General features: G+C 36.1%; 1 protein-coding gene across 1 annotated transcript in view; it reads right to left on the bottom strand.

The window, feature by feature from the left end:
- Nucleotides 1-23,655, bottom strand: part of LOC145296761 (TLC domain-containing protein 4-B-like) — a 147,275-nt gene that overhangs the window by 1,135 nt on the left and 122,485 nt on the right. The window contains exons 4-6 of the mRNA XM_080142812.1: nucleotides 17,778-17,836; nucleotides 14,666-14,760; nucleotides 4,412-4,485 (exon numbers count right to left, since the gene is read on the bottom strand). Coding sequence (XP_079998938.1) covers nucleotides 4,412-4,485; nucleotides 14,666-14,760; nucleotides 17,778-17,836 — 228 coding nt within the window. The remainder of the gene's footprint in view (nucleotides 1-4,411; nucleotides 4,486-14,665; nucleotides 14,761-17,777; nucleotides 17,837-23,655) is intronic.

Below are 23,655 nucleotides of genomic sequence, written 5' to 3'. Positions count from 1 at the left end.
AATGCCTGAGGGAGTATCTATACACAGATGATGTTACAGAGTCTTAGCTTTGTACGACAGCTAAGTCTCTCTCTCTCTCTCTCTCTCTCTCTCTCTCTCTCTCTCTCTCTCTCTCGGCTCAAACTGTTGAGATCCAGCAACAAGCAAGAGCAAGATAGCCAGCAATAAGTTAAACTGCAGACCAGCTTAATGCGAGTACTGGTCTCCCGCTTTATGGTTTTTTAAATCAGATATTTGCTTCTCCTAGAAAGGCTGCCTTCACCACGGCTTACGGGAGCCCTCTCCGCCCCCAACACACACACACACACACACACACACACACACACACACACACACACACACACACACACACACACACACACACACACACATGGTGCTAGTTGGCCGTTGACCCCGAAAAAGGGTTCATTCGTCCTTTGGAAGGTCTTGTTTTTAATCTACCTGCCTCATGGTCGAGTCACCGGCAACTAAACTGGTTCCCCCACCAGACTTGTTTGGTAAGGAGGGTGGCTAATCTCCCTGAAATATATATATACTAGCAAAAGTACCCGTCGTTGACTGGGTTCAAAAACAGCCTACAGAAAATGAACTCTGATTTATGAAAGTATGATAGGTTATGAAAAGGAAGTGTTGTAAAGAGATAGCTTCGAATTTGGGGGTATCAAAACCAAAGCAAAATATTATGAAAGTAACAATAAAATAGATAAACCCCAGAATTTATTATACCATACCTGTTCACACTGAAACACTTATCACAATATTCTGTGGATCTATATTAAAAAACCTTGTTAAACTTTGTGACATATTTCCATTCTATGGAGGTCAGGTGCGAACAAACATCCCATAATTTTATTATACCATATTTCTTCAAACTGAAACATAATTATCAAAGTATACTTACACAGATAGATATGAAAAGTCTTTATTAAAATTTATGCCTATTTCCATTCTAAGGAGGTCAGGCGCGAACGCAGACCCCACAATTTTATTATACCATCCCTATTTAAGTTAAAACATACTTATCAAAGTATTCTTATGTACATCTATATCAAAAATACTTGTAAATGTTTTTTTTTTAATTTTTTAATTTTTTATTTCCATACTTTGTAGACCAAGCGCGAACGTAGACCCCACAATTTTAATGAACCACCGTTCTGCCAGATCAGACATACCAATTCTTGTGTCTCGATACATCTTCTATCATTATATATAATCATTTTTTTTAATAGTCAATCAATCATATAGGAGCCTATTCGTGACCACACACACACACACACACACACACACACACACATTCAGCTTCATATTATATATATATATATATATATATATATATATACTGTATATTTCAGCATATAAGATAAGACTAGTTACAAATTGGAGCCAATTGTAATAAATTTATCATATATCGGTTGTATAAGACAACTGCTAAATCGTTAACTATTGGTTGAAGTGGTCACTGACATATTTTTTCCTGCCTAAGTGACTGATTATTGATATAAAAAATAAGTGACTGGCAAGTCCACTTATTTTTTCCTGCCTTTTTGGGCAGAGTGGAAAATATGTTTATTATTATTTAAAAGTAGCAGTAATAGCAGCAGCAGACATGATTTCGTATTTCGTTGGGCTGAGCAGAAGATACCTGTGAGTGCAATGGTCAGGACAATCGTTCAGTGTGGGCACTGCTCGGACAGAAAGAAACTGCAACCTTACTGTCTGTACAACTCCAAAATGTATGGCAATACATCAAACGCTTTATTCGAGAAACAGCGTGAATAGGGTTCTGAATCAGAACACCTCGCTCGGTAATGCTTACCATGATACACAAGTGGCACCTGATCGTTATCAAACTACTTTCCGACAACCAGCAAAGAATAACGAGAAAGATCCTGGGTAGAAGAAGCAGAGGACGACAGCGAAAAACATATGTTAACAATTTGAACACCTGGGAAACATCCCAAATGATGAGCAACAATGAATTCATGAATACCTTGAGAGAGAGAGAGAGAGAGAGAGAGAGAGAGAGAGAGAGAGAGAGAGAGAGATGGAGAGCGATAGCCGTCAATGTCTGTACCAGGCTTTGTTGACATGTTTTCAGCAAACTGTTTGCGGGCTTTCTTGTGTATTGCCTTCAGAAGAGGCTTCCTCCTGGGGTGACAGCCATGCATACCAATTTTAGTACAAAGATGTGCGTCGTGCCTACAGTCAAGCATGGTCTGGGGCTGCATGAGTGCTGCAGGTATTGGTGATTTACATTTCATTGAGGGAAAGATGAACTCCAACATGTACTGTCAAATACTGCAGCAGAGCATGATTCCCTCCCTCCAGAAACTGGATCGCAGAGCAGTGTTCCAGCATGACAATGACCCAAAACACACATCCAAGACAACCATTGCTTTACTGAAGAGGCTGAGGGTAAAGGTGATGGTCTGGCCAAATATGTCTCCAGACTTGAACCCAATAGAACATCTTTGGCGCATCCTCAAGCAGAAGGTTGAGGTGTGCAAAGTTTCAAATTTCCGCCAGCTTCGCGACGTCGTAATTGAAGAGTGGAAGAGTATTCCAGTGGCTACATGTGAAGCTCTGGTAAACTCCATGCTCAGGAGAGTAAATGCAGTTTGAGATAACGATGGTGTTCACACAAAATATTGAGAGTTGACATGTATGTTAATATTGACAACTTTTCGTAAGGAGTGTACTCACTTTTGTTGCCAGGGATTTAGCTTTTATTGGCTATATTTTGAGTTATTTTGAGGCGGAAATAACTTAACTGTTATATATGCTGCAGACAGACTACTTTTCATCGTGTAAAAAATCATTTTTCCATTGTTGTCCCATGAAGAGATATAATTAAATATTTAAAGAAATTTGAGGGGTGTACTCACTTTTGTGATACACTGTATATATATATATATATATATATATATATATATATATATATATATATATATATATAACACACATGGAATGCTTATACAGAATATTGTGGGCGTTCACCGGTCCTTTTAAAAATCTATCGCTTAATATAACTCAAAATTCGAGGTGGATCAATTATATTTTCTGTTTTATTTTGTATCTAACTTTAGTTAAAGATTTTTGGAGGTGAATGTGAGTTTGGATGAGCGCACCCCTTAAATGGTAAAGTTTACAGAAAATAATGTCCCCATGTTACTCATCCTGTTTCCGACAATATATATCTTTCAAAATGGATAATAATTGGTACATTAGTTTTGGAATTTACTTTGTGCAACAAAGTATATACATGAAAATATACGCATAACTAACATTTTATATACACTCTTTAAAGTTAAAATTTAAAAAACAAAAACAAAAAAAAAACAAAGAATAATGTTCTCATGTTACTTACTGTGTTTTCTAGAATATGTATCCCTAAAGTCATAATGAATCGTTCATTAGTTTTAAAAAATGTGCACACACACACACACACACACACACACACACACACACACACACACACATACACACACACACACACACACACACACACTCTCTCTCTCTCTCTCTCTCTCTCTCTCTCTTTCTCTCTCTCTCTCTTCCTTCTTTCAATAAAATATGTTTGCATCTTTAACGTAATTCTAAAAATAGTTTTATCTGCTTATTCAGTTTTTAAATTCCTAATGATGCTTCCGAGAGCTTTAATACTTTAAATCGAACATGTGTTAAAAAAAAAAAAAGCTTGCAAAGAACAGTTTGTTGATTCCTCGTGCATTTAACAACAGCACGCCTAGGACATAACACAAAGGTTTGACTTGCAAGGCAAAAATAAATAAATAAACAGGCAATAGAACTCTTTCACTCTCTGAAGATGGAGCTGATATGGTTTGAAATTAATAAGAAATGCTTCAACTTTAAAAAAGACAAAAAAGAAAGGAAAAAATTCGATTGTATTTTTATTTTGTCTTTTATTAAATACTTTTGCATCTTTAACGTGTTCTAAAAACAGTTTTATCTATATATTCAGAGTCATATATATATATATATATATATATATATATATATATATATATATATATATATATATATATAGCGATTAAGCTACACAGAATATTCCGCGTTTCATCCACGCTAGGATTCATCAGGCTTATACGTGGATGGAACGTGGAATATTCTGTGTGGCTTAATCACCAAATATATTTTATAACTTACTACCTAGCTCTACCTACGTATTGAGCACTATTGGAGTAAATACTTAACGTTTACGCATAAATCTATACTTTCGTATATTAATTTATGTGATTAAATGAAGTAGTCATATATATATAAGTATATATGTATATGTGTGTATATATGTATATATATATATATATATATATATATATATGTAGATAGATATAGAGATATAGATAGATAGAGAGAGAAAGAAAGAAAGAAATGCGTATATTATTTTTACCTTTGATTTACAAGCGGCGTAGAGATCTCTGACAAAAGTCTGTAATTTGAAAAATATGGCAAAACTCCGAACATCTGGAAATAAATGCAAATAATTTGAATGCACATCAAATAATTTGAACACAATCAAATGTTTTGAATACGCATTTACATATTTTAGAATACACATTATATATTTTAGAATACACATTATATATTAAACAGTGAATGCAGCTGTTAAACCAGATATAGTGATTTGGGACAGAGCAAACAAAAAAGCGACCGTAATAGAGGTTAGTGTACCCAATGATACAGGGTTTAACAGAGTTGAGAGGGAAAAGATAACAAAGTATCAAGGCCTTATGTATGATATGAAACGAAATTGGAAATTAAAAGACGTTTCAATTATACCAGTCATCATAGGAGCAACTGGGCTTATGAAAAAGAACTTTAAAAAGTACATAGCAAGCATACCCGGTGAACCAAGTGTAAGTGAAATACAAACAATTGCACTGAAAGGGACGGCTAGAATCCTGAAAAGATCTCTTGGTTGGACTCTCTAAAATAGGGGTAAATGTCAGACATCTGGTTGGATGTCCCATCCCCTAGAAGAAAAAGTTTAAGAAAAATGAAAAAAGAAAAAAAAGGTGAATAAGCACGCATCCGTGTGTGTTAATTTGTCTATTTGTTTACATTTGCAAAACATTCTGACAATGATATCAACAGTGACAACTACATTGATAAACATACTTGTTAGTTGCGTACAGCCCGTATCCGGCATTCAATGAATCCTATGAAACTGGCAGTTATTGTGCTGGCCGGATAACAAATAACAAATGTAAGAAGTATGGCGTGGTTTGCTTGAAGCATTGTTAAAGAATAAAAAGTATTTTTGAAGGCTTACAATGCAGGAATGTACAGTCATTATGAGTAGATAAATAAATAAATAAATAAATAAATAATTTTTATTATTATTTTATTTTTATTTATATTTTTTTTATTTATCTGAAAATGTTTTTTTCAACTGTAGATGGTATTTATTCCAAAGGTCCTTTCGAGTATATAACCCATCATTTTCAATTAACAGCCGAGAGAGAGGATTTATTTCTCCACTGATGATGGGTTATACACCCGAAAGGACCTTTGGAATAAATATCATCCACAGTTGAAAATAAAATCAGGTAAATAAATAAATAAATAATAATAATAATAATAATAAGAAGAAGAAGAAGAAGAAGAAGAAGAAGAAGATTATTGAATTATTTATTTATTTATTTATCTGCTCATAACGACTGTACATTCCTGCATTGTAAGCCTTCAAAAATACATTAAATAACAAATGGCACTATCTTTTTATTCTTCTTCGAATAGAGACAGCTATTACGTTTCTAAATTTTTCAGATGAGGATTCGTCATTCGTATTATTTAGCTTCATCGGACTACTGTTTCCATCATGAGTGTCATTTTTACAACGTTTCAGTCGATGTAACCTCCGACCTTCTCCAAGTGTATCCTGTTGAACTCGCGAATGTTTCTGTCAAGCTCGGGAATTTTGGGCGGAATTTCGAACGGAACCCTTTATTTACTTGACGAAGGGAGCATGCTCTCGTTCCGTCAGTCATGACTGGATAGAGATCCTAAGTAATTCATAATTGCATTTTTCGGTCACCCACACTAAGAATTGAACCTTCAACCTTTCACAATTGATTTTTCCAAGTACTCTAACCACTGCACTATGGGTCCTTGCAAACCGAGTTCGACAAGATATACTCGAAGAAGGTCGGAAATTACATCGACCGAAACGTTGTGAAAATGACACTCAAAATGGAAACAGTAGTTCGAAGAATCCTAATAATACTAAGAGATACTATGTTTTGGTGCAATACCCTTCGCCAGATTTTCATGAAAAACACTCGTCTAGCTAAAACCACTATCAACAATTTCCCACACTCTTTATCTGTGCCTAAAAATAAATGGAGATTCCATGAACAAAGCTTCTTTCTTAGAACTGCACGTCTGTGGAACTCTCTTCCGATTGCCTGCTTTCCAGCTGACTACAATCTGATTGTCTTCAAGTCCAACGTAAACAAGTTCTTGATGAACCGTCCCCCTAAGTAATCAATTTACAAAATTCCCACTACTTATGTTTACTACGTGATAATCACATTGACTAATGTGTACCCATTAATTAACCCTTATTCTCGAGTGGCCCCCGGGCCTTGATAAGTGGTGATTCCTGTGTAAAGAAAAATACTTGTAAGCAATAACCAGTACTAAAATACATTTTTTTAGTAATTATGAACAACATATTAAGGCCAGCAACATTCAAGGACATTGGTGAATTAGAAGTAATAAAGTTGAATGACGATGAATACTATGAAGGGATTGAACATTCCTACATATGATCGCTTAACACAATTGTCTATCTAGGAAACAGTAATAATTTTTAATAACTTTTTTCGTCCCAAAAAATGGCATATTGCCAATCGGAACGTTAAGCGGTTACTTTTTGGGATCGTGTCTAACAAAAGACAGTTGGGAATTAAGCAGTGAGGCATCTGTTCACATTGTTAAGTGTTGAGACATTATATTGAACAGAAATGGCGGCAAAGAAGCAGTGTAGTTCAGATCGGATCCTGAGTATAATTGCCAGTAACAAAGATGGCGGCAAATTGACTGAATCCAAAATTCGACAATTTTTATAGTAACTTTAGAAACTTTTCATTGGTTGCTCACCATGACTTGTGGTTATAAAAACGATCATCGAAATCATTGCAGCAGCCCGAGGGAATAAACTATTAGAGTAGAACGCTTTCTGGCATCTGGACACCTCAACAGTGAAGTGGTGAGATTTTGGTTTGGTTGCTTGTCAGGTTCGTCGGCGGTATATATATATATATATATATATATATATATATATATATATACTCGAGGGGCTACAAGTGCCATGATTTCACCAGAGCACACCCCTCAAAATTAACAGAGATTAGATCCTTCCTGTAATAATTCGGTCTCTGTTGATTTTGTGGTGGAAGTTTAGTTTTATGCAGTTTTAGGAAGTTTACCTTCCCAGGCCTTATCTTCTCTCTTTGAGAATGGGTTAGTTTATTGCTAATCGTCTGAGGCGGCCTTACCGAGGAATGCCGACGGGATTGCACAGGTATTTTTGCAGATCAGAGTGTCGCTTCTCGGGAGCGCTGACTTCTCAATCCCACTTTTTGACCCTGGTTTCTAAGTTCTTGCTGTGGGAGAGAGTGCATATATATATATATATATATATATATATATATATATATATATATATATATATATATATATATATATATATATATCATGTTTCATTGAAAAGCAGGGATAATTCCTGCTCGTTTCTCCTGCCATCCAATTTTTTTCAATTTGGCAAGCCAATGTTTGAATGTTCTGTTCCAGGGTAAAAAGAAATTTGCCATAGTCGTAAAGTTTTCGACTGCCATGAGTCGTCTTCAGGCAAGCGATGAATTAAACAATTGCGTTTAATGAATGTATTCACTAAACGCAATTTTGCTATGCCAATGTTTTTACAATCAAACAGTACGTTCGAGCATTGACCCGCCAAATGGAAAAAACGGATCGCAAGAGATACAAACAGGAATTATCTCTGCTGTTAAATGAAACATGCATATATATATATATATATATATATATATATATATATATATATATATATATATATATATATATATGCATGTGTGTGTGTACGTATGTTTGTAAAAAATATTTACTCATAATGTATATATTCAATAAAAGTTTTTTTCTTAAATTACCACAATCAAGCTCAATAAAAATGGATTTACACTTTCAGAGCATATATATCGATATTAAACATCCCAAATCAACAGAAGTGTTTATTTATTTCATATTCATATTGTTTTATTGCTTGTATCTTGCATCTTATGCGTGTTTCATTGAATGGTAGAAATTTACCAACAAATATAAGTTCCTCGAGAAAAATACTCAGTTTTATGCACACACACACACACACACACACAAATATATATGGGTTAAGAAATTCCAACGAGAGAAGGATGTATATATATATATATATATATATATATATATATATATATATATATATATATATATATATATATATATATATATTATTTCATGTATCTATTTTGGTATTTACTTCGGCAGGACACAATACGTAAGCAGAGCTAGATAGTAAATTTTGAAAATATATACGCCAATTAAGCTACACAGAATTTTACGCGCTAACGTGAGAATTCGTCAAACTTGTGTATGGGATATGTTTTTTCGTATTCTTATATTTTCCCGTTGTACTGAATTCGCTAGTCAGCCAATCAGATAATTTGTTATTCACACATATCTTAGCCAATAGGCGCACGTTTATCAGGTAGATTTTTATATAACCTCTGATTGATCTCTTTCCTTGTTTGTTTTTAGCGGGATGGTTTTCATTTTATTTTGTGTTGGGAAGTGACTAAGTTTAATGTGGACGCTTTTCGCTTATATTTTAGACGAGTTTATTTGCTCTTTGATTATTATTATAATTAAAATTATTATTTCTGTTATTGCTGCTATTATTTATTTATTTATATCTTTTGTTGTTATCCTAAGGTAAAATTTATTTTGTGCATGGATACGTTTGTTATTTCCCTTCTGCAGTTTAATAAATTATGGAGTTCTTTAAAATTTAGGATAGTGAATTTTTCATTAAAACATAGTTTGCACGGGTCGTCTAAGTTTCTACATGTGCTAGCTTGCCATACTATTTTCCACTCGACTATTAGTGAGTGCACACTCTCCATGAATTCCTAGTAGTGATTCACTAATGTTGTTTTTATTTTATTATTAGCATGGGTGCCCGGCGTTGCCCGAGTGTTTGGAGGTGTGTTGAAAAAAAAAAGTGGTAGTAGGAAGGCAGGAAAAGAACGGGGAAAAAAGTGATGTCTTTGCTGTTACGACCACCGCCAAACCGGAAGTGACGTACGTTTAAATTAAGGCTAGACAATCGAAAAGAGTGGATGATTTTCGAAAATATCGGTGAAAAAAGCGACCCCTCCCTGTAGAAAAGTGCCCAGTTGAGGGTGAAGAAATTAATGTTTTTAGCCAATTATTCGGTATTTGTCGTCTGAAGGGTCGAGCTTAAAACGATACTGATTTTGTGAAAATCCGTCGCCTCTGTCGAAAGTTTTAGGCAGACATGCAATCATACATACATACATAGATTTATATATTGGTAGCTCAAATTTTCGACCCAAACCGATTAAAAAGTTTGCCCTATCTCTGAATACCCTTTATGTAAAATTTCAAATTTTAGACCAGAAATTGTCTGAGTAATTTGGAAGAGACCGCAGAGGTCATTTTTTTTTTAAACTTTGACCTCTATTATGGCCCCTTAACATTTATTGTTTTGGTCTCAAATCAAGTTAAGTTAGATCCATGTCCAAGACATATCTAAAGTTTCAAGTGTTTAGACCCAAAATTGTCGGTGGAGTTTGGTAGAGTTCTTAAAGGTCAAATCGTTGGACTTTGACCTCTTAACAGCCAAATTTCTGGCCGAAAACGGATTACAAAGATTTTCCCAAATCTCCATACCCTGTATATCAAATTTCGAGTTTGTAGACTGAAAATCGACAGAGTTATTGTGTAGGGAAATGTACGCATACACACACACACACACATACACACACAGACGGACAGACACTTTCACTTTTATAGATATATAAATTTATTTATTTGTTTTTGGATGTACTTTTGTGGTTGTAATATATGCTTTTAAAATCCATGGAAGTCATTTCTTTGTAATATTTCTTGTTATTCGAGTTTTCTTTGGTAAACATTGTGGCTTAGTAAATGATGTTTTTGGTTAGACATTTATATTATAGCGGGCAGAGTGCCTGTGGATTAAGGGGCTGGAGATGTGATATTTTGAAATCATCAGAAGTATAAAAAATATTTCAAATCGTCTTAGAAACGATTGTAGAACAACTCTATATTCGCCGGGAAAATACCTTTTCCCTATCGACTGTAGAACAGCAAAAACACCCTGTGCAGTTTTATGAGGTTCACTTTTCTAGGCCGATGCCTCCTGTCTTTCGGGGTGAATAAGTTTATTGCTTACAGTCTGAGGCGCTTCTACCAAGGAATGTCGACAGGGTTGCCCAGATAATTGTTAAATGGTAAAGGTACTCCTACTTTAGGGGCGCTGGCTTGATTTTTCCTCGCCCCCTTAATCTTGTGTCACATCTTCCAGTGGTGGGAAGGAAGTAAATAACACGTATTCTTTCTCTCATATACACTCTCTCTCTCTTTCTTTTTTTTTTCTCTCACTCACTCTCTATTTTTACGCACGCATGCGTATGTGTGTGTGTGTGTGTGTGCACGCGCATGCACGTGTGCATGCTTGCGTATGTTTGTGTGTATGTGTTACAGGAATGTCCTGGCGTCGGTAGACTGCCAGTGATGTCATAGAACTTCCGTCTCCCACACTCAGGTTATCAAAAATTCTCACAGAATGAATGCCCGTGAGAGTGAAACGCCGTTTGTACTGCATACAAATGTATATACACTTTTGTAAAAATGTATTTCTTGTAACCGCTATTAAAAAACAAAAGAAGAGAGAAAAAAAGAAAAGAATGGCTGTTTTGTACGACTAACCCAGTTTCGAATATAAGGATACGCGATCGAATTTTATCGAGAAAATTATGCAGGTTTTTTTTTTTCTTTTCTTTCGTAGTAATTTCCGCGTCTGCTTAAAAACAAAATTACATTTCACACACGTACACACACAATGCCTAAAAGAGAATTCGAATGACTAAGAGAGGATTTGAATGCTTAGGAAACAACTTGAATGCTTAAGAGAGAATTTGAATGCTTAGGAGAGAATTTGATAATTTGAATGCCTAAGAGAGAATTTGAATGCTTAGGAGAGAATTTGATAATTTGAATGCCTAGGAGAGAATTTGAATGCTTAGGAGAGAATTTGATAATTTGAATGCCTAGGAGAGAATTTGAATGCTTAGGAGAGAATTTGATAATTTGAATGCCTAGGAGAGAATTTGAATGCTTAGGAGAGAATTTGATAATTTGAATGCATAGGAGAGAATTTGAATGTTAAGGAGAGAAAGAAAACAGACACATAATAGAGAATACGCTTGACGAATCACGGATCAGAACGTTAAGACTCATAAGTAGGGCGATGACAACGGCATATTCTTTTCCTTGTTTTGATTCCCATTGATATCTTATGTGGTTTTATGTAGAGTTATGTGGTTCTCGGTTGATTAATTGCGTCTGGTTCGGATATATACTCGAGAGTCAAAACAATGAAAAGAATATGATGTTGTCATCGCCCTAATCATAAGTTAAAAGAGATTCATTCTAGAAACATACATCGGTTAAATAGACACCCGTATATATATATATATATATATATATATATATATATATATATATATATATATATATATATATATATATATATATATATATATACACACACACACACACACACACGCACACACACATAAGACAAACATATATAGTATTTTGTTCTCTCCCACTGCAAGAACTGTGACACCTGGGTCGAAAAGTGGGATTGAAAAGTCAGCACCCCAGAGAAGGGGCACTCTGACGTGCAAAAAGTGCCAGGGTAGTCCCGTTGGCATTTCCCGGTGAGGACGCCTCAGCCGATTGGCAATAAATTATTCCCTTCTCAAAAAGAGAAAGCAAAGCCTGGGGGTGGGGACCTTCTAGAACTGCATAAAACTTTACACCCACCGCAAAATCAACAGGGACCGGATCATTACAAGAATGGTCTAATCTCGGTTGATTTTGGGGGCCCAGACATTGTTTTAATTGGTTTAATCCTTTGTAAATTCAGTCAGGTGGTCAGCTAACCTGAGAGCTTGTCTCTGTTTAGGCAAACCAGAAATGGAGCTGACTGCTACAATCAATCAGCAATAATCTTATAAATCAAACATTTTAAAAATCTCAAACACTGAAATGCCGCTGATGCTGTTGCTACAATGGAGTCAAACTAACAGTCAGCTGAGCGTGCAGCAGCAAATGAAAGCCGTCCAAAGCGGGCAATCTATACAAGAACACAAATTTTAGCAGGTGAAATTTCTGCCTTCTTATTTGAGAAGGCACATCCATTACCTTTTGAAATCATCAATCAGAGAATATTACTTACCATTATTGATGCGTATCGAGGATGAAATGTCCTCTCCCCTAACGGTCATAAATAAAGAACGGTTCTTTCACCAAGATAATACAATGTGGCGCAAATCGATCGCAACGATGGCAAGACTAAATACACAACATCTTAGGAACAACCAAACAAACAAAAATAAATCAAACAGTTTTTCTTTCTGTTTTAGCAAAAGGCCTTTATTACCATTACTTTCCAAACAATGCTTCTTTTTTTTTTGTTTGTTTACTGTTCATTTCGTCTCCCGTGAGATTAACAAAACCTTGCCGTCTCAAAACCAGCTTAAAAGTCTCTCACTGCCACTGCAGGACCACATGTCCATCTCACCTGGTGTTTATCCTTCTGCTCCTACTTACGCTTGCAATAGCCTTCGACTTTACACGTCCATCTTTTTTGACGCAGACTTTGTTTCTCTCCACCACATGCTGTCCTTTTTTCTTCTTTTTCTTATCGCGCAAGCTCGCGCGCACTTCCTAATTTGCATATGTGTTTTTTTTTGGCTACTGCTACTAATATCTTTGCAAGCCAGCTATCTTACAGCTCTTGCTGACATTTTCCCATGCGCTCATATGCGCTCTGTTACATATACAGCAATTGCATTTTGCATTGATTCCATATCCACCCTATTCTTCAGATCTACCCCAGTGACTGATACGGCATAATAACGTTTGACACACCGGTTACCGTTAGATCACCGAAGTTAAGTGACATTGAACCTAGTCAATATTAAAATGGGTAACTGTTTGGGAATACCAGGTACTGTATGTGCTCTCCGCTTATCTCAGCATTGTTTCTACTCCTCCTGGATTTCTTCTTGCCACTGGAATCAAGTAGTGCCGATTGAGGAGAGATCTGGTTGGAGATTGTGCAACCTTTGCATCGCAATTACATGTGTAGCTATCCTTACAGGAGGGGTATCCATTGCATCTCAAGTACAGAACGGAGACGATGACGATGACCTCAGCAACTACTGGCTGTTTGCAGACCTCAAAAGAATGCTCCAGAGAAAGAGATTTGGCTAAAAAAAAAAGGTAGTGACATAGGAAACTGAGGCGTATATTGAGTCCAAAGATAAATCAGTGTATCTTTATTAGGGCTGGGACAACAGCATATTCTTTTCATTGCTTTTACTCTTAAATGTGTATCTGTTGAGATCTTATATGTTTTTATATAGTGATGTGGTTCTCGATTGATTAACTGTGTCTAACGGTGTCGGATATATGCCCAAGAGTCAAAACAATGATAACAATATTTTGTTGTCATAGCCCTATCAATTATTTACTACAATAAGCAAACACACACACACACACACACACACACACACACACACACACACACACACACATATATATATATATATGATTTGGGGTTGCTATTTTCCAAAGGTAGGGTAACCAGTGAAATATAACGAGGTTCATACAAGAGTGCTCAATACAGAAGTAGAGCAGGTTACATTTGTCTTTACATAAGCAGTAGTGTTTTGCTACACAGTCATGAGCATGTTTCGGTCTACTAGTATTTACTAACTAGAGACCTCATCAGGCAACAACTAGAATTGCGTTTTCGAAAATAAGGGTTGTTGCCTGATGAGGTCTCTAGTTAGTAAATACTAGTAGACCGAAACATGCTCATGGCTGTGTAGCAATAAACTACTGCTTATGTAAAGACAAAGTCATTACCTAGAAAGAGAACATGCTGATGAGTAAAGTTGAATTTTACCTGAAAGTTGTTGTCTTATCAGGTAGGCTCAGGACTTATTAAGTAGTGTGTTATAATTAGGGCTATGCCAACAGCACATTCTTTTCATTGTTTTGACTCTCGAGTGTGTATCCGTTGATATCTTATAATGCTTTTATATAGACTGATGTGGTTCTCTGTTAATTAACTGTCTAACCGTGTCGGATATATACTCGAGAGTCAAACCAATGAAAAGAATACTCTGTTGTCATAGTCCTCGTTATAATTGTACGTGATAGATCCGTCTGATTGGTGAATATTAAATAACTTGCCCCGCCCACTACACGCATGAAGAAAAAAATAGGAGCAAACATTACTTACCGATACATAGAAAAATGCATAAGCAGCAGATGCGTGATGAAGGAAATAGAAAGGTTCGCCTATTTGTTTGTAATGTATCGCCATAACGATGGTATCTGAAAGAGAAAGCCATTCTTCATTTGAACATACATTGTTGAAAAACAATGGGTTATGGTTAGTAAAAAAAAAAAAAAAAATAAAAAAAAATAGCACGGACGTAGATATCGAGTCGAACAGTATAATCTTGGTTAAACGCCGTACATTAATAACTCGGCTGAGTAATTTTGTAATATCACAAAGAAAGAAGCAAACAAACATAAACAAATCCGACTCGGTTTTATTTCTTTTTTACCAAAAGGTTTTTATTACTATTACTTCTCAAACAATGTCCACTTCTTATTTATTTTTCTGTTCATTTCGTCTGCTATAAGATTAACAAAACCCTGCCGTCTCGACACCAGCTTAAAAGTCTCTTGCCGCCATCATAGGTCTACACATCTATCTCATCCAGTGCACGTTTTTCTTTCTCCCGACCTTGTGCTGGCCATCGCCAGCCATTTCTCATCTTTGATTTTACACACCCATCTTTCCCGATGCACACTTTTCTTCTCTTCTCGACCACGTGCTATCCTTTTTTCCTTTTCTTCTGACGCAAGCCTGCATATACTTGCTAATTTGCATACATGCTCAAACGTTACTGCTGCTAATATCTTCGCTAGCCATCTATTCTTCGGCTGCCGCTAATATTTTCCCATACGCTCATACACGCTCCATTACACTTTATCTCAGCTTTCTCTGACTCACTCAGTCAGTCACTTGTAGATCTCAGTATTTACCTTTCTCCCACCATGAAAGTATGTGACACAAGGTCGGAAGGTCAGCACCCCTAAAGGAATAACATTCTGGTCCTGCAAAAATAAGTCTGAATAGCCCCGTCGGCATTCTCCGGTGAGGGCGCTTCAGATAACAAGTGACAAATTTGATCCCACCGAAAACCAGAGAGCAAGGTCTGGGTGGGTGGACCTTCTAGGGCTATCCAGAACATTTAACACAGTCCAGCAGCTAAAGGGCCACTGAAATGGCCCAGTTTCTGCTTCTTGAAACCTCAACTAGTGTGCCACTCATTTGCGGCTATCTTCCCTCTCTCTGAGTTGGTAAACATATTTATTAGGTGTGGATGGGTTCATTCGTAGGTAGGCATGTCTCCCTAACACAGTGATAATTCTGAAAGATTCATAATGTCGGAATTAAATTATTGTTCAGCATGTATTACATTATATATGATTGCACGGAAATATAATTCTTCTATATCAATAGAATTTGCTATTTCTGATACAGGCGGAAATAGGGAGGGTTGACGGCCTTGGCTGTATAGGGTAGAATGAGCTGCAAAGTTCTTGGCAAAGAGTCTGGCTTTGTCTGATGCTGCCGAGATTATTGATGATGGTTGGGATAGAGCACACATTTCTTTTCAGGACCCTATTTGCTTTTTACCAAAACTGGTGGGAACCAAGCCGCTGCTCAGCTACTTTGGACTTGAGGGACTGAGCATACAACGCTCTTGTGTTCTTTATTACTCTTTTACAGTGGTTGCTGGCTGTCCTGACAGTTGCTTTAGTCTCAGTACATCTATTATGTTGGAAGCAATGGAAAAAGTGATTTCTGTGTGCAATGGCAGCCGCACATTCTGGAGAGAATCACGGCTGGCTGTTAGGTTTTTGCTGGAATATTTTGGAGGGTATGAAGCGTCTATACTTATAATTAACCATTCTGTCAGGCCTGATACTATAGAGGACACATTATTTTTAAACATGGAATGCAGAGGTAGATTGGATATAAATATAGAAACTATCCCAGTCAACCATAGAGTATCGATATACAGTACGATGGAGAAGTATGTCTGAGGACTTATTATATTTTGTTTTTATCTTAATTGATACAACTGAGTGGTCAATAGATCCAAGTGGTGATAGAACAGAAAATGAACATAGCTCAGGGCAAGTTGTGAGGAAAAGGTCTAAGAGACTTGCATACTGACTGTCAGTATTAGGCTCACGGGTGGGTTCTTGAACAATCTGAGTGAGGTCATAAGCAATAGAGAAATCATGACAGAACTACCCCCCCCTCATCATCTATCTTGTTTGAGTAGGTTAGCCAATCCACATTGTGGACATTGAAGTCTCCACAGACATGAATGTTGACTGGAGGATGAGCAGACAGGATGTGGTCAATTTTCTCAGATATGCTCTTAAAGATAACTCTGCTGTTGTGAGGGCAATAGAGGACGAATATAAATGCTGTGGTGTAAACAAGTGCAACCCAGAAGCTAAATTAGGGTCCTTTCTGGAGATGTCCTTACCACATGGAAAGCCATCTTTAATGTAAGCACATATTCCATGTCTATGGTGATCTTGGGGGTCAGATTTGAATGTTAAGTTAGAGTATCCTTTAATTACAAAATCATCTAGGGAAATAGTCGATCCAATGCCGGTTTCGCTTAGGAATAATAGGTCTGGTTTCGTCTCCTGTAATTGGGATTCAACCTCTGGAAGGTTGGAACATAAACCCCTGATGTTGGAGGAGGCATGGTAGTGGGAGTCAACATTGGAAGTTGGAGTTCTGGGTTTAATCGTGTATTTTTTCTGGAGACTTTTCATGATGAAGTTTTGGGATTTGTGGAACAGGTCGACATTTATTTCCAGGTACTTTTCCAAATAAAACGTGATCGTTCCCCTTTCTCTCTGACCTCTATCCTTTCGAGTGTACTCTCGAAGTGCTCTTCTGTATGTGCACGCGTTCTTTTTGATAGTTTTTTTTTCCTTACCGTGACGTCATTTCACACACAGCTCAGCATTTGCATTGTCCGGTTCTGTTACAGTGATAATCATACAGTATTTTATTTGGTAAGAGGTATAGATGAGAGTGAGGGGAGCAACAGGACGAAAAGAGGAAGAGGTAGAGAAAGAAATGTTAAGGGGGATAAAGATAACTAGGGAGAGGAAATTAAGTAGGGAGCTAGTTTAAAAACGTGAGTTGCACACACGTCTTTAATTTCATTTTGTTGTTTATGCTCCCGGACAACACCGAGTAGCCATGCTGGTGAGTAATAAATTAATACACGCATCCAACTTACCCGCCACGGAATAACCAATCAATATGGCGCCGGCGATTCTTACTTGGAATGTGTGCCGCCTGCAAAAAAGAAATACAAAAGATGATAAATAATAGTTAAAAAAAAAATTCCGAAATCCACACACACAAACTGATGTAACCAACCTATGACCTCAGTAGAGCTGAACGCAAAAAATAAATGAATCTATCTATATACAGTGATGATCATATTTATTGGCACGGTAAAATAAAAGTTAAATTTTGTCTAATAAATTCTAAAAAAGGGATTAAATTAAAGAAAATAACAAAGTATATTATGTATTTTTAACTGGCCTTTCCGATGCAGCAATCGGATTTTAGAAAAAATAAATAACAAAGGAACAACAAACATAATTGCAAAAAACCCTTGTTCAAAATTATTGGCACGATTTATTTAATAATCAATTGTATAGCCTTTGGCCTTGATTACCTTCCTCAGTCGCTTTTCATAGTTTACAACCAAGTTGTTGTACTCTTCAGTAGTAATTTTAGCCCACTCTTCCTGACAATAATCCTCCAATTGAATAAGATTCTTAGGCTTCCTTTGCATTACCCTCAATTTTAATGTTCTCCATAAATTTTCAATTGGATTAAGGTCTGGGCTTTGTGATGGCCACTCCAAAACATTAATATGATTGTCCTCAAGCCATTTCTTAGTCAGTTTAGCCGAATGCTTTGGGTCATTATCTTGCATGAACCACCAACGACGACCAAGTGAGAGCTCTTTAGCAGAGTCTTTCAGGTTTTCATCCAATATTTTAACATAATCTTTCTTTTTCATGCTACCTGTGACCTTAACAAGTCGCCCTGGTCCAGAGGCAGCAAAGGATCCCCAAAACATCAAACTGCCTCCACCGTGCTTCACTGTGGGTATGGTGTTCTTAGGCAGGAAAGCTTCGCCAGATTTTCTGTAAATATAAGACACTTTATTATGGCCAAATAACTCTATTTTCGTTTCGTCAGTCCATAGAACACGTTTCCAGAATGCAACATCTTTATCAATATGACGTTTTGCAAAGGCTAGCCTTGCTTTCAGGTGCATAGGCTTCAATAAGGGAGTCTTTCTCGGACGACATGCTTTTAAACCAGCTCTCTTCAAAACTCTACCAACTGTATGTCGAGATACATTCACTCCAGAGGTGCTCTGTTCATCAACAATCTCCCCAACAGAGATCCTTGGGTTTTGTTTTACTTGTCGAACAATTTTCCGTTCATCTCTTGGGGAAAGAATCCTTTTTCTCCCTCTACCCTCTAAACTCATAACGTGGCCTTGCGATTTGAACTTGTTTATTATGGCTCTAACAGTGGATTTGGGAAGGTTTAGCTTCTTTGAAATCTTATCATAGCCCTCCCCATTGGTATGGCATGCTACAACAAGCTTCCTGACGTCTTCGCTGTGTTCCTTAGTTTTAACCATGGCGATTGAAAATTATAATTTAGTCACTTATAATAGTTTAAATAAATCGCTATCTAAAAATTATCTGAAAAAAATTATTCACTGAATTAGCGTTAAACAAGCATAATATGGCTATAAAAAAGTTCAGAAAGCACGTAAACCGGAAATTGATTGATATTATACTGATACTAAAAGAAAAACAAAGCCGTGCCAATAATTTTGAACAAGGGTTTTTTGCAATTATGTTTGTTGTTCCTTTGTTATTTATTTTTTCTAAAATCCGATTGCTGCATCGGAAAGGCCAGTTAAAAATACATAATATACTTTGTTATTTTCTTTAATTTAATCCCTTTTTTAGAATTTATTAGACAAAATTTAACTTTTATTTTACCGTGCCAATAAGTATGATCATCACTGTACCTATAAAAGCGAGTTATTTTTCGTTTTGCCATTGGTACTAAAAGCCTAATTTTTCAATTTAAAAAATATTGAAACGAACTTCTTAATGAACTCAGTCAGAATACATGAAGGTAAACTTTTTTGCCAGTTCCTTTGAAAAACGAGTGTTTATTAATTACTTCTTTGTTTTTATGGTTTCTTATGAAATGATTGGTTTTATTTTTTATTACGTTGAATTCTATTATGCATAGTTTCTACATTCTGCATAAGTGTGTACAATTTAAGATGAAAACGTTCCAACACACCAATATATCTATATGTATATATATATATATATATATATATATATATATATATATATATATATATAGAGAGAGAGAGAGAGAGAGAGAGAGAGAGAGATAGATATAGATATACATATATAAGTGAACTTGTCGGTATGTGTGTGAAAACTCTCTAACAAACTCCTCTCTGAATATTTGGTCTACAGAGTTGGAATTTGAAATATATGATATTTGGACCTGTAACATACTTTCGATTTGGTTTTTAGCCGAGGAAATAGCTGCTAAAGTGTCAAAATTGCAAAACATTGATCTTAGCGTGGCTTATCTCTTTCTCTTTCTGCGCATGCGTTAAGTAAAAGTCATAGGTAAAACAACGTTATTTATTTACTTTGCAGTTTTCGTATCCCATGGGTTTAGGTCATACGCGAACGGATAAGGCTAGAGAGCTATATGTTTTAACTGATGGTATACAGGTCATTTTTTTTAAACTTTTGGAATCACTACTATTGTTAACGAGCATCTCCCCCCCCTCTCTGGCTTTCTTACTCTTTCTATTTTCTCTCTGTGTGTCTCTATAGGAGAATAGAGAGGGAGAGAGAGAGAGAGAGAGAGAGAGAGAGAGAGGTGAGTAAACGTGGAGGTAGACACGTTTACCAGAACCAAAGGTCAGCTGACCAAATTACGTATGTGTGACGTGGTTGGCTAGATCTGTGAGATTTGATTTGAGCTTTGAAGAAGACGGACGTTTCCGTGGTCTCCCCCTCTTAACTGGGGAGGGGGGAAGACGAACGCTGACGTGTGTGAAGAAAAACCACACAAGCAGATTTCACTTTACACCTGCTGCAGGACCTCTGGGGAAAGTGAAATAAAAAACTATAAAACCATTTCATCGTCTTGGAGTGATAAATCTTTGTCAAACAGGTATCAAGTCTCCCTCCAGGATGAGAAATTCCCAGATGATCCAACAGCGAGAAGAAACAGAGGTAGGTTCAGAAATTACATGTCACACACTCGATTCCCTTTATGATAATCAAACACACAACCATTTATATTAGAGACAATCATACGCACACGGAATCTTTCTTATGTTATATAGAAAACGTAAAATGTGCCCCTAAATGAAGAACTCTATATAACATATTCAAATGTAACGAAAGCTCAATTTGGTACCCCTCAAGGATAACCTCAATGAAGAACGAATATATAGCATATTCGTTTTGGTGCTCGTCGACCAGTCGCATCACCGATGCGATAATCGAACCTGTATTTAAGAAAATACAACGTGGAAGCATGGAGATTTAGTGTCAAGAAAAGAAGAACTTCGATTACCACGGGGAACAAAGGACGAAAAAAAGACAAGAAAAACACAATAAAATGTCTGAAAAAAAAAGAAAAAAAAAAAAAGAAAGAACAGTAGAAAAAAATACAAATCAACACACACACAACGTAGGGTCCATTAAAACACTAGGCGAATTAGAAAAATAATTAAGAAAAAAAAAAGAAAAAAAAAGAAAAGCAATGCACACGTACAACCTTTTCACGAAGAAAGAAAAGGAAGACATACAGACACACGGATGTAAAACTTTATATATAGAAAATAGTTAAAAAAAATGTTTATCGTATTGGGAATTAGCTCGTTATGAACGAAGAAAAATATCACTTAATATCAAAATTAGAAGGGAAAATCAAAGAATGGCCTTATTTTGTAAATTTTTAACAACAGCCAGTGAGAAAACCAAAAAGATAAACATGTCAATCAAAAATATGTGTTATGAATATTTTGTGTCATTTTTAAACTGTGAACTAAATGTAACTTTTAATGAAAAACAATATGTACTGTTGATGAAAAGACAATGGTCATGTCCTGTAAAATGATTTTTTTTTCTTTTTCGCTGATTGTGCGAATTTTTCGTAGGAATTTTTTTTTGATGACGTGGTCAAAAGGAGTATCCACGAATCTGTGTTTTGTTATTTGGAATTTTGTTGTTAGTGAGATGGGACTTTGTGATTGCTTATAGGATATTTTTGTATTTTTTAATTTATTATTTTTATGTAATTGATGTGTTGTCAAACGGTATTGGCAGAATTTTCTTGTTCTTTGACATGTATTTTTTTTTCGCAGAATGGTGAGGTGAAATCTTTGCTTGTGGGGTCTATTGAAAGAATGATTAATAAAAGAAAGAACGTGTAAATTAATTAATTAATAATCATAATAATAATAATAATAATAATAATAATAATAATAATAATAATAAAAGTTTCGGAAGAGTCAAAGGTTCAGTCGGTATTAATTTCAATTTTCGAAAAGTAGAATAAATGTTCTATTCGACATGAGTGACGTTTTGACCACATAAGTAAGGTAAAAAAAAAGGATAAATATAGGGTTAAATAAACTATATGAAGAAATGAAAGAAAAAAGTGGGGCGTGAATGGAATTTAATTTCTGTGGCAAGCATGTTAGAATTTTGGAGAGGTGTTGAATTACATGGGTAGTTATTAATTTCATTATTCTCGGGAAATGATTCGAATTTTATTTTTTTTATCGTGATTTCTGTTGATTTTGAGTAGAATCAACATGGAGCAAGTTTGAGTACTTCATGTGTGGAAATCCGATGTTTTCCGTGAAGCTATGTGTCTTCAAGGCAGGTTGCGCTTACCGACTTTGGAAAAAAAAAAGAAGTTTTTTCTGACATAGCAGTAAACGGAATGTATTCTGTCCAGCGTGAGCGGATCTAGTTGTAATCAACTTCAGAGAGCAAATGAAATGCCCTCTGACATGGCGTAAGGGGCAGAGGGGGAGCAATGGCTGACGTGGCCATTATGTTACGAATCGCTCAAGAGAAGATGAATGAAATATGTATGCAAGTACTTAGGAAAATAAAATGTTACCCTATTGTGAATTAAAGGTACCAAAATTAAAAAAAAAACATGCTGGGTGAATTTAATTGGTATTATTAAATTAAATTATTTTGGAATAGATTTGGTTGGTTTAGTTATATTTTAGGGACGTTTAGCGCGTAGTTGCATTTTTTTCATGAGAATTACAAGGCGATTAGGCTGTAGAAAGCAGTTTTTTCTGTTGTTTTATTTTTTTTATAAGCCACGGTATTGTCACAAATTAGAAAATTTGGCAGGGGAAATACTATTTTAGAGTAATGAGTACCCTGTTAAAACAATACTAGTGGTTCCAGTGAGTTGGAAGATGCCACGTAGGCCCAAGCAACGGCAATAAGTCTTGTCCAACAAAAGTCTGGCGTGCGAGGTCGCGATAATTCCTCAGGGTACGGAGCGACTGGACAGTCGGTACCAAGCCTAATCACGGGGAGATAGAAGAAAGGGAAAGATGCAGATTACGTAAGGGACAAGATAGAGCCTTATTATTTTTTTATTTTTTTTAGAGGAATGTGTGAGGGATATCTGGGTTGGAATCTTGGGACTTGCTGGGAATGCGGAAAAATCACAAAGGGAAAGCTACTTAGTTAGAAATCGATGCGCAAGTGAGCTTTGGCGCATTAGTTAGGGAGTGATGATTCCGTATCTTGTCGGGTTCCAGGAACTCAAACAGGCTCCGAGTGAATTAGTGTGAAGGCGTATCTTGGCTTAGACCAACCAAGGAAGTTAGTAGAAGAGCTTTGTGAAGTCCCGAAGTAGTAGATAGAATAGAACAAAGCTCCAGTAATAGGACCACTCAGAGAAAGACGTCAGGGCATTACAGTAAAGGAAAAGAAAAAAACTGGGACTTAGGCCTATGCTGAAAGTCGAGAACGCGAGTGGGATGGTTG

This window comes from Euprymna scolopes, chromosome 17, assembly GCF_053919585.1.
Source record: "Euprymna scolopes isolate OS-2025 chromosome 17, ASM5391958v1, whole genome shotgun sequence".
NCBI classification, from domain to species: domain Eukaryota; kingdom Metazoa; phylum Mollusca; class Cephalopoda; order Sepiida; family Sepiolidae; genus Euprymna; species Euprymna scolopes.
This window is presented reverse-complemented; position numbering and strand designations above follow the sequence as displayed.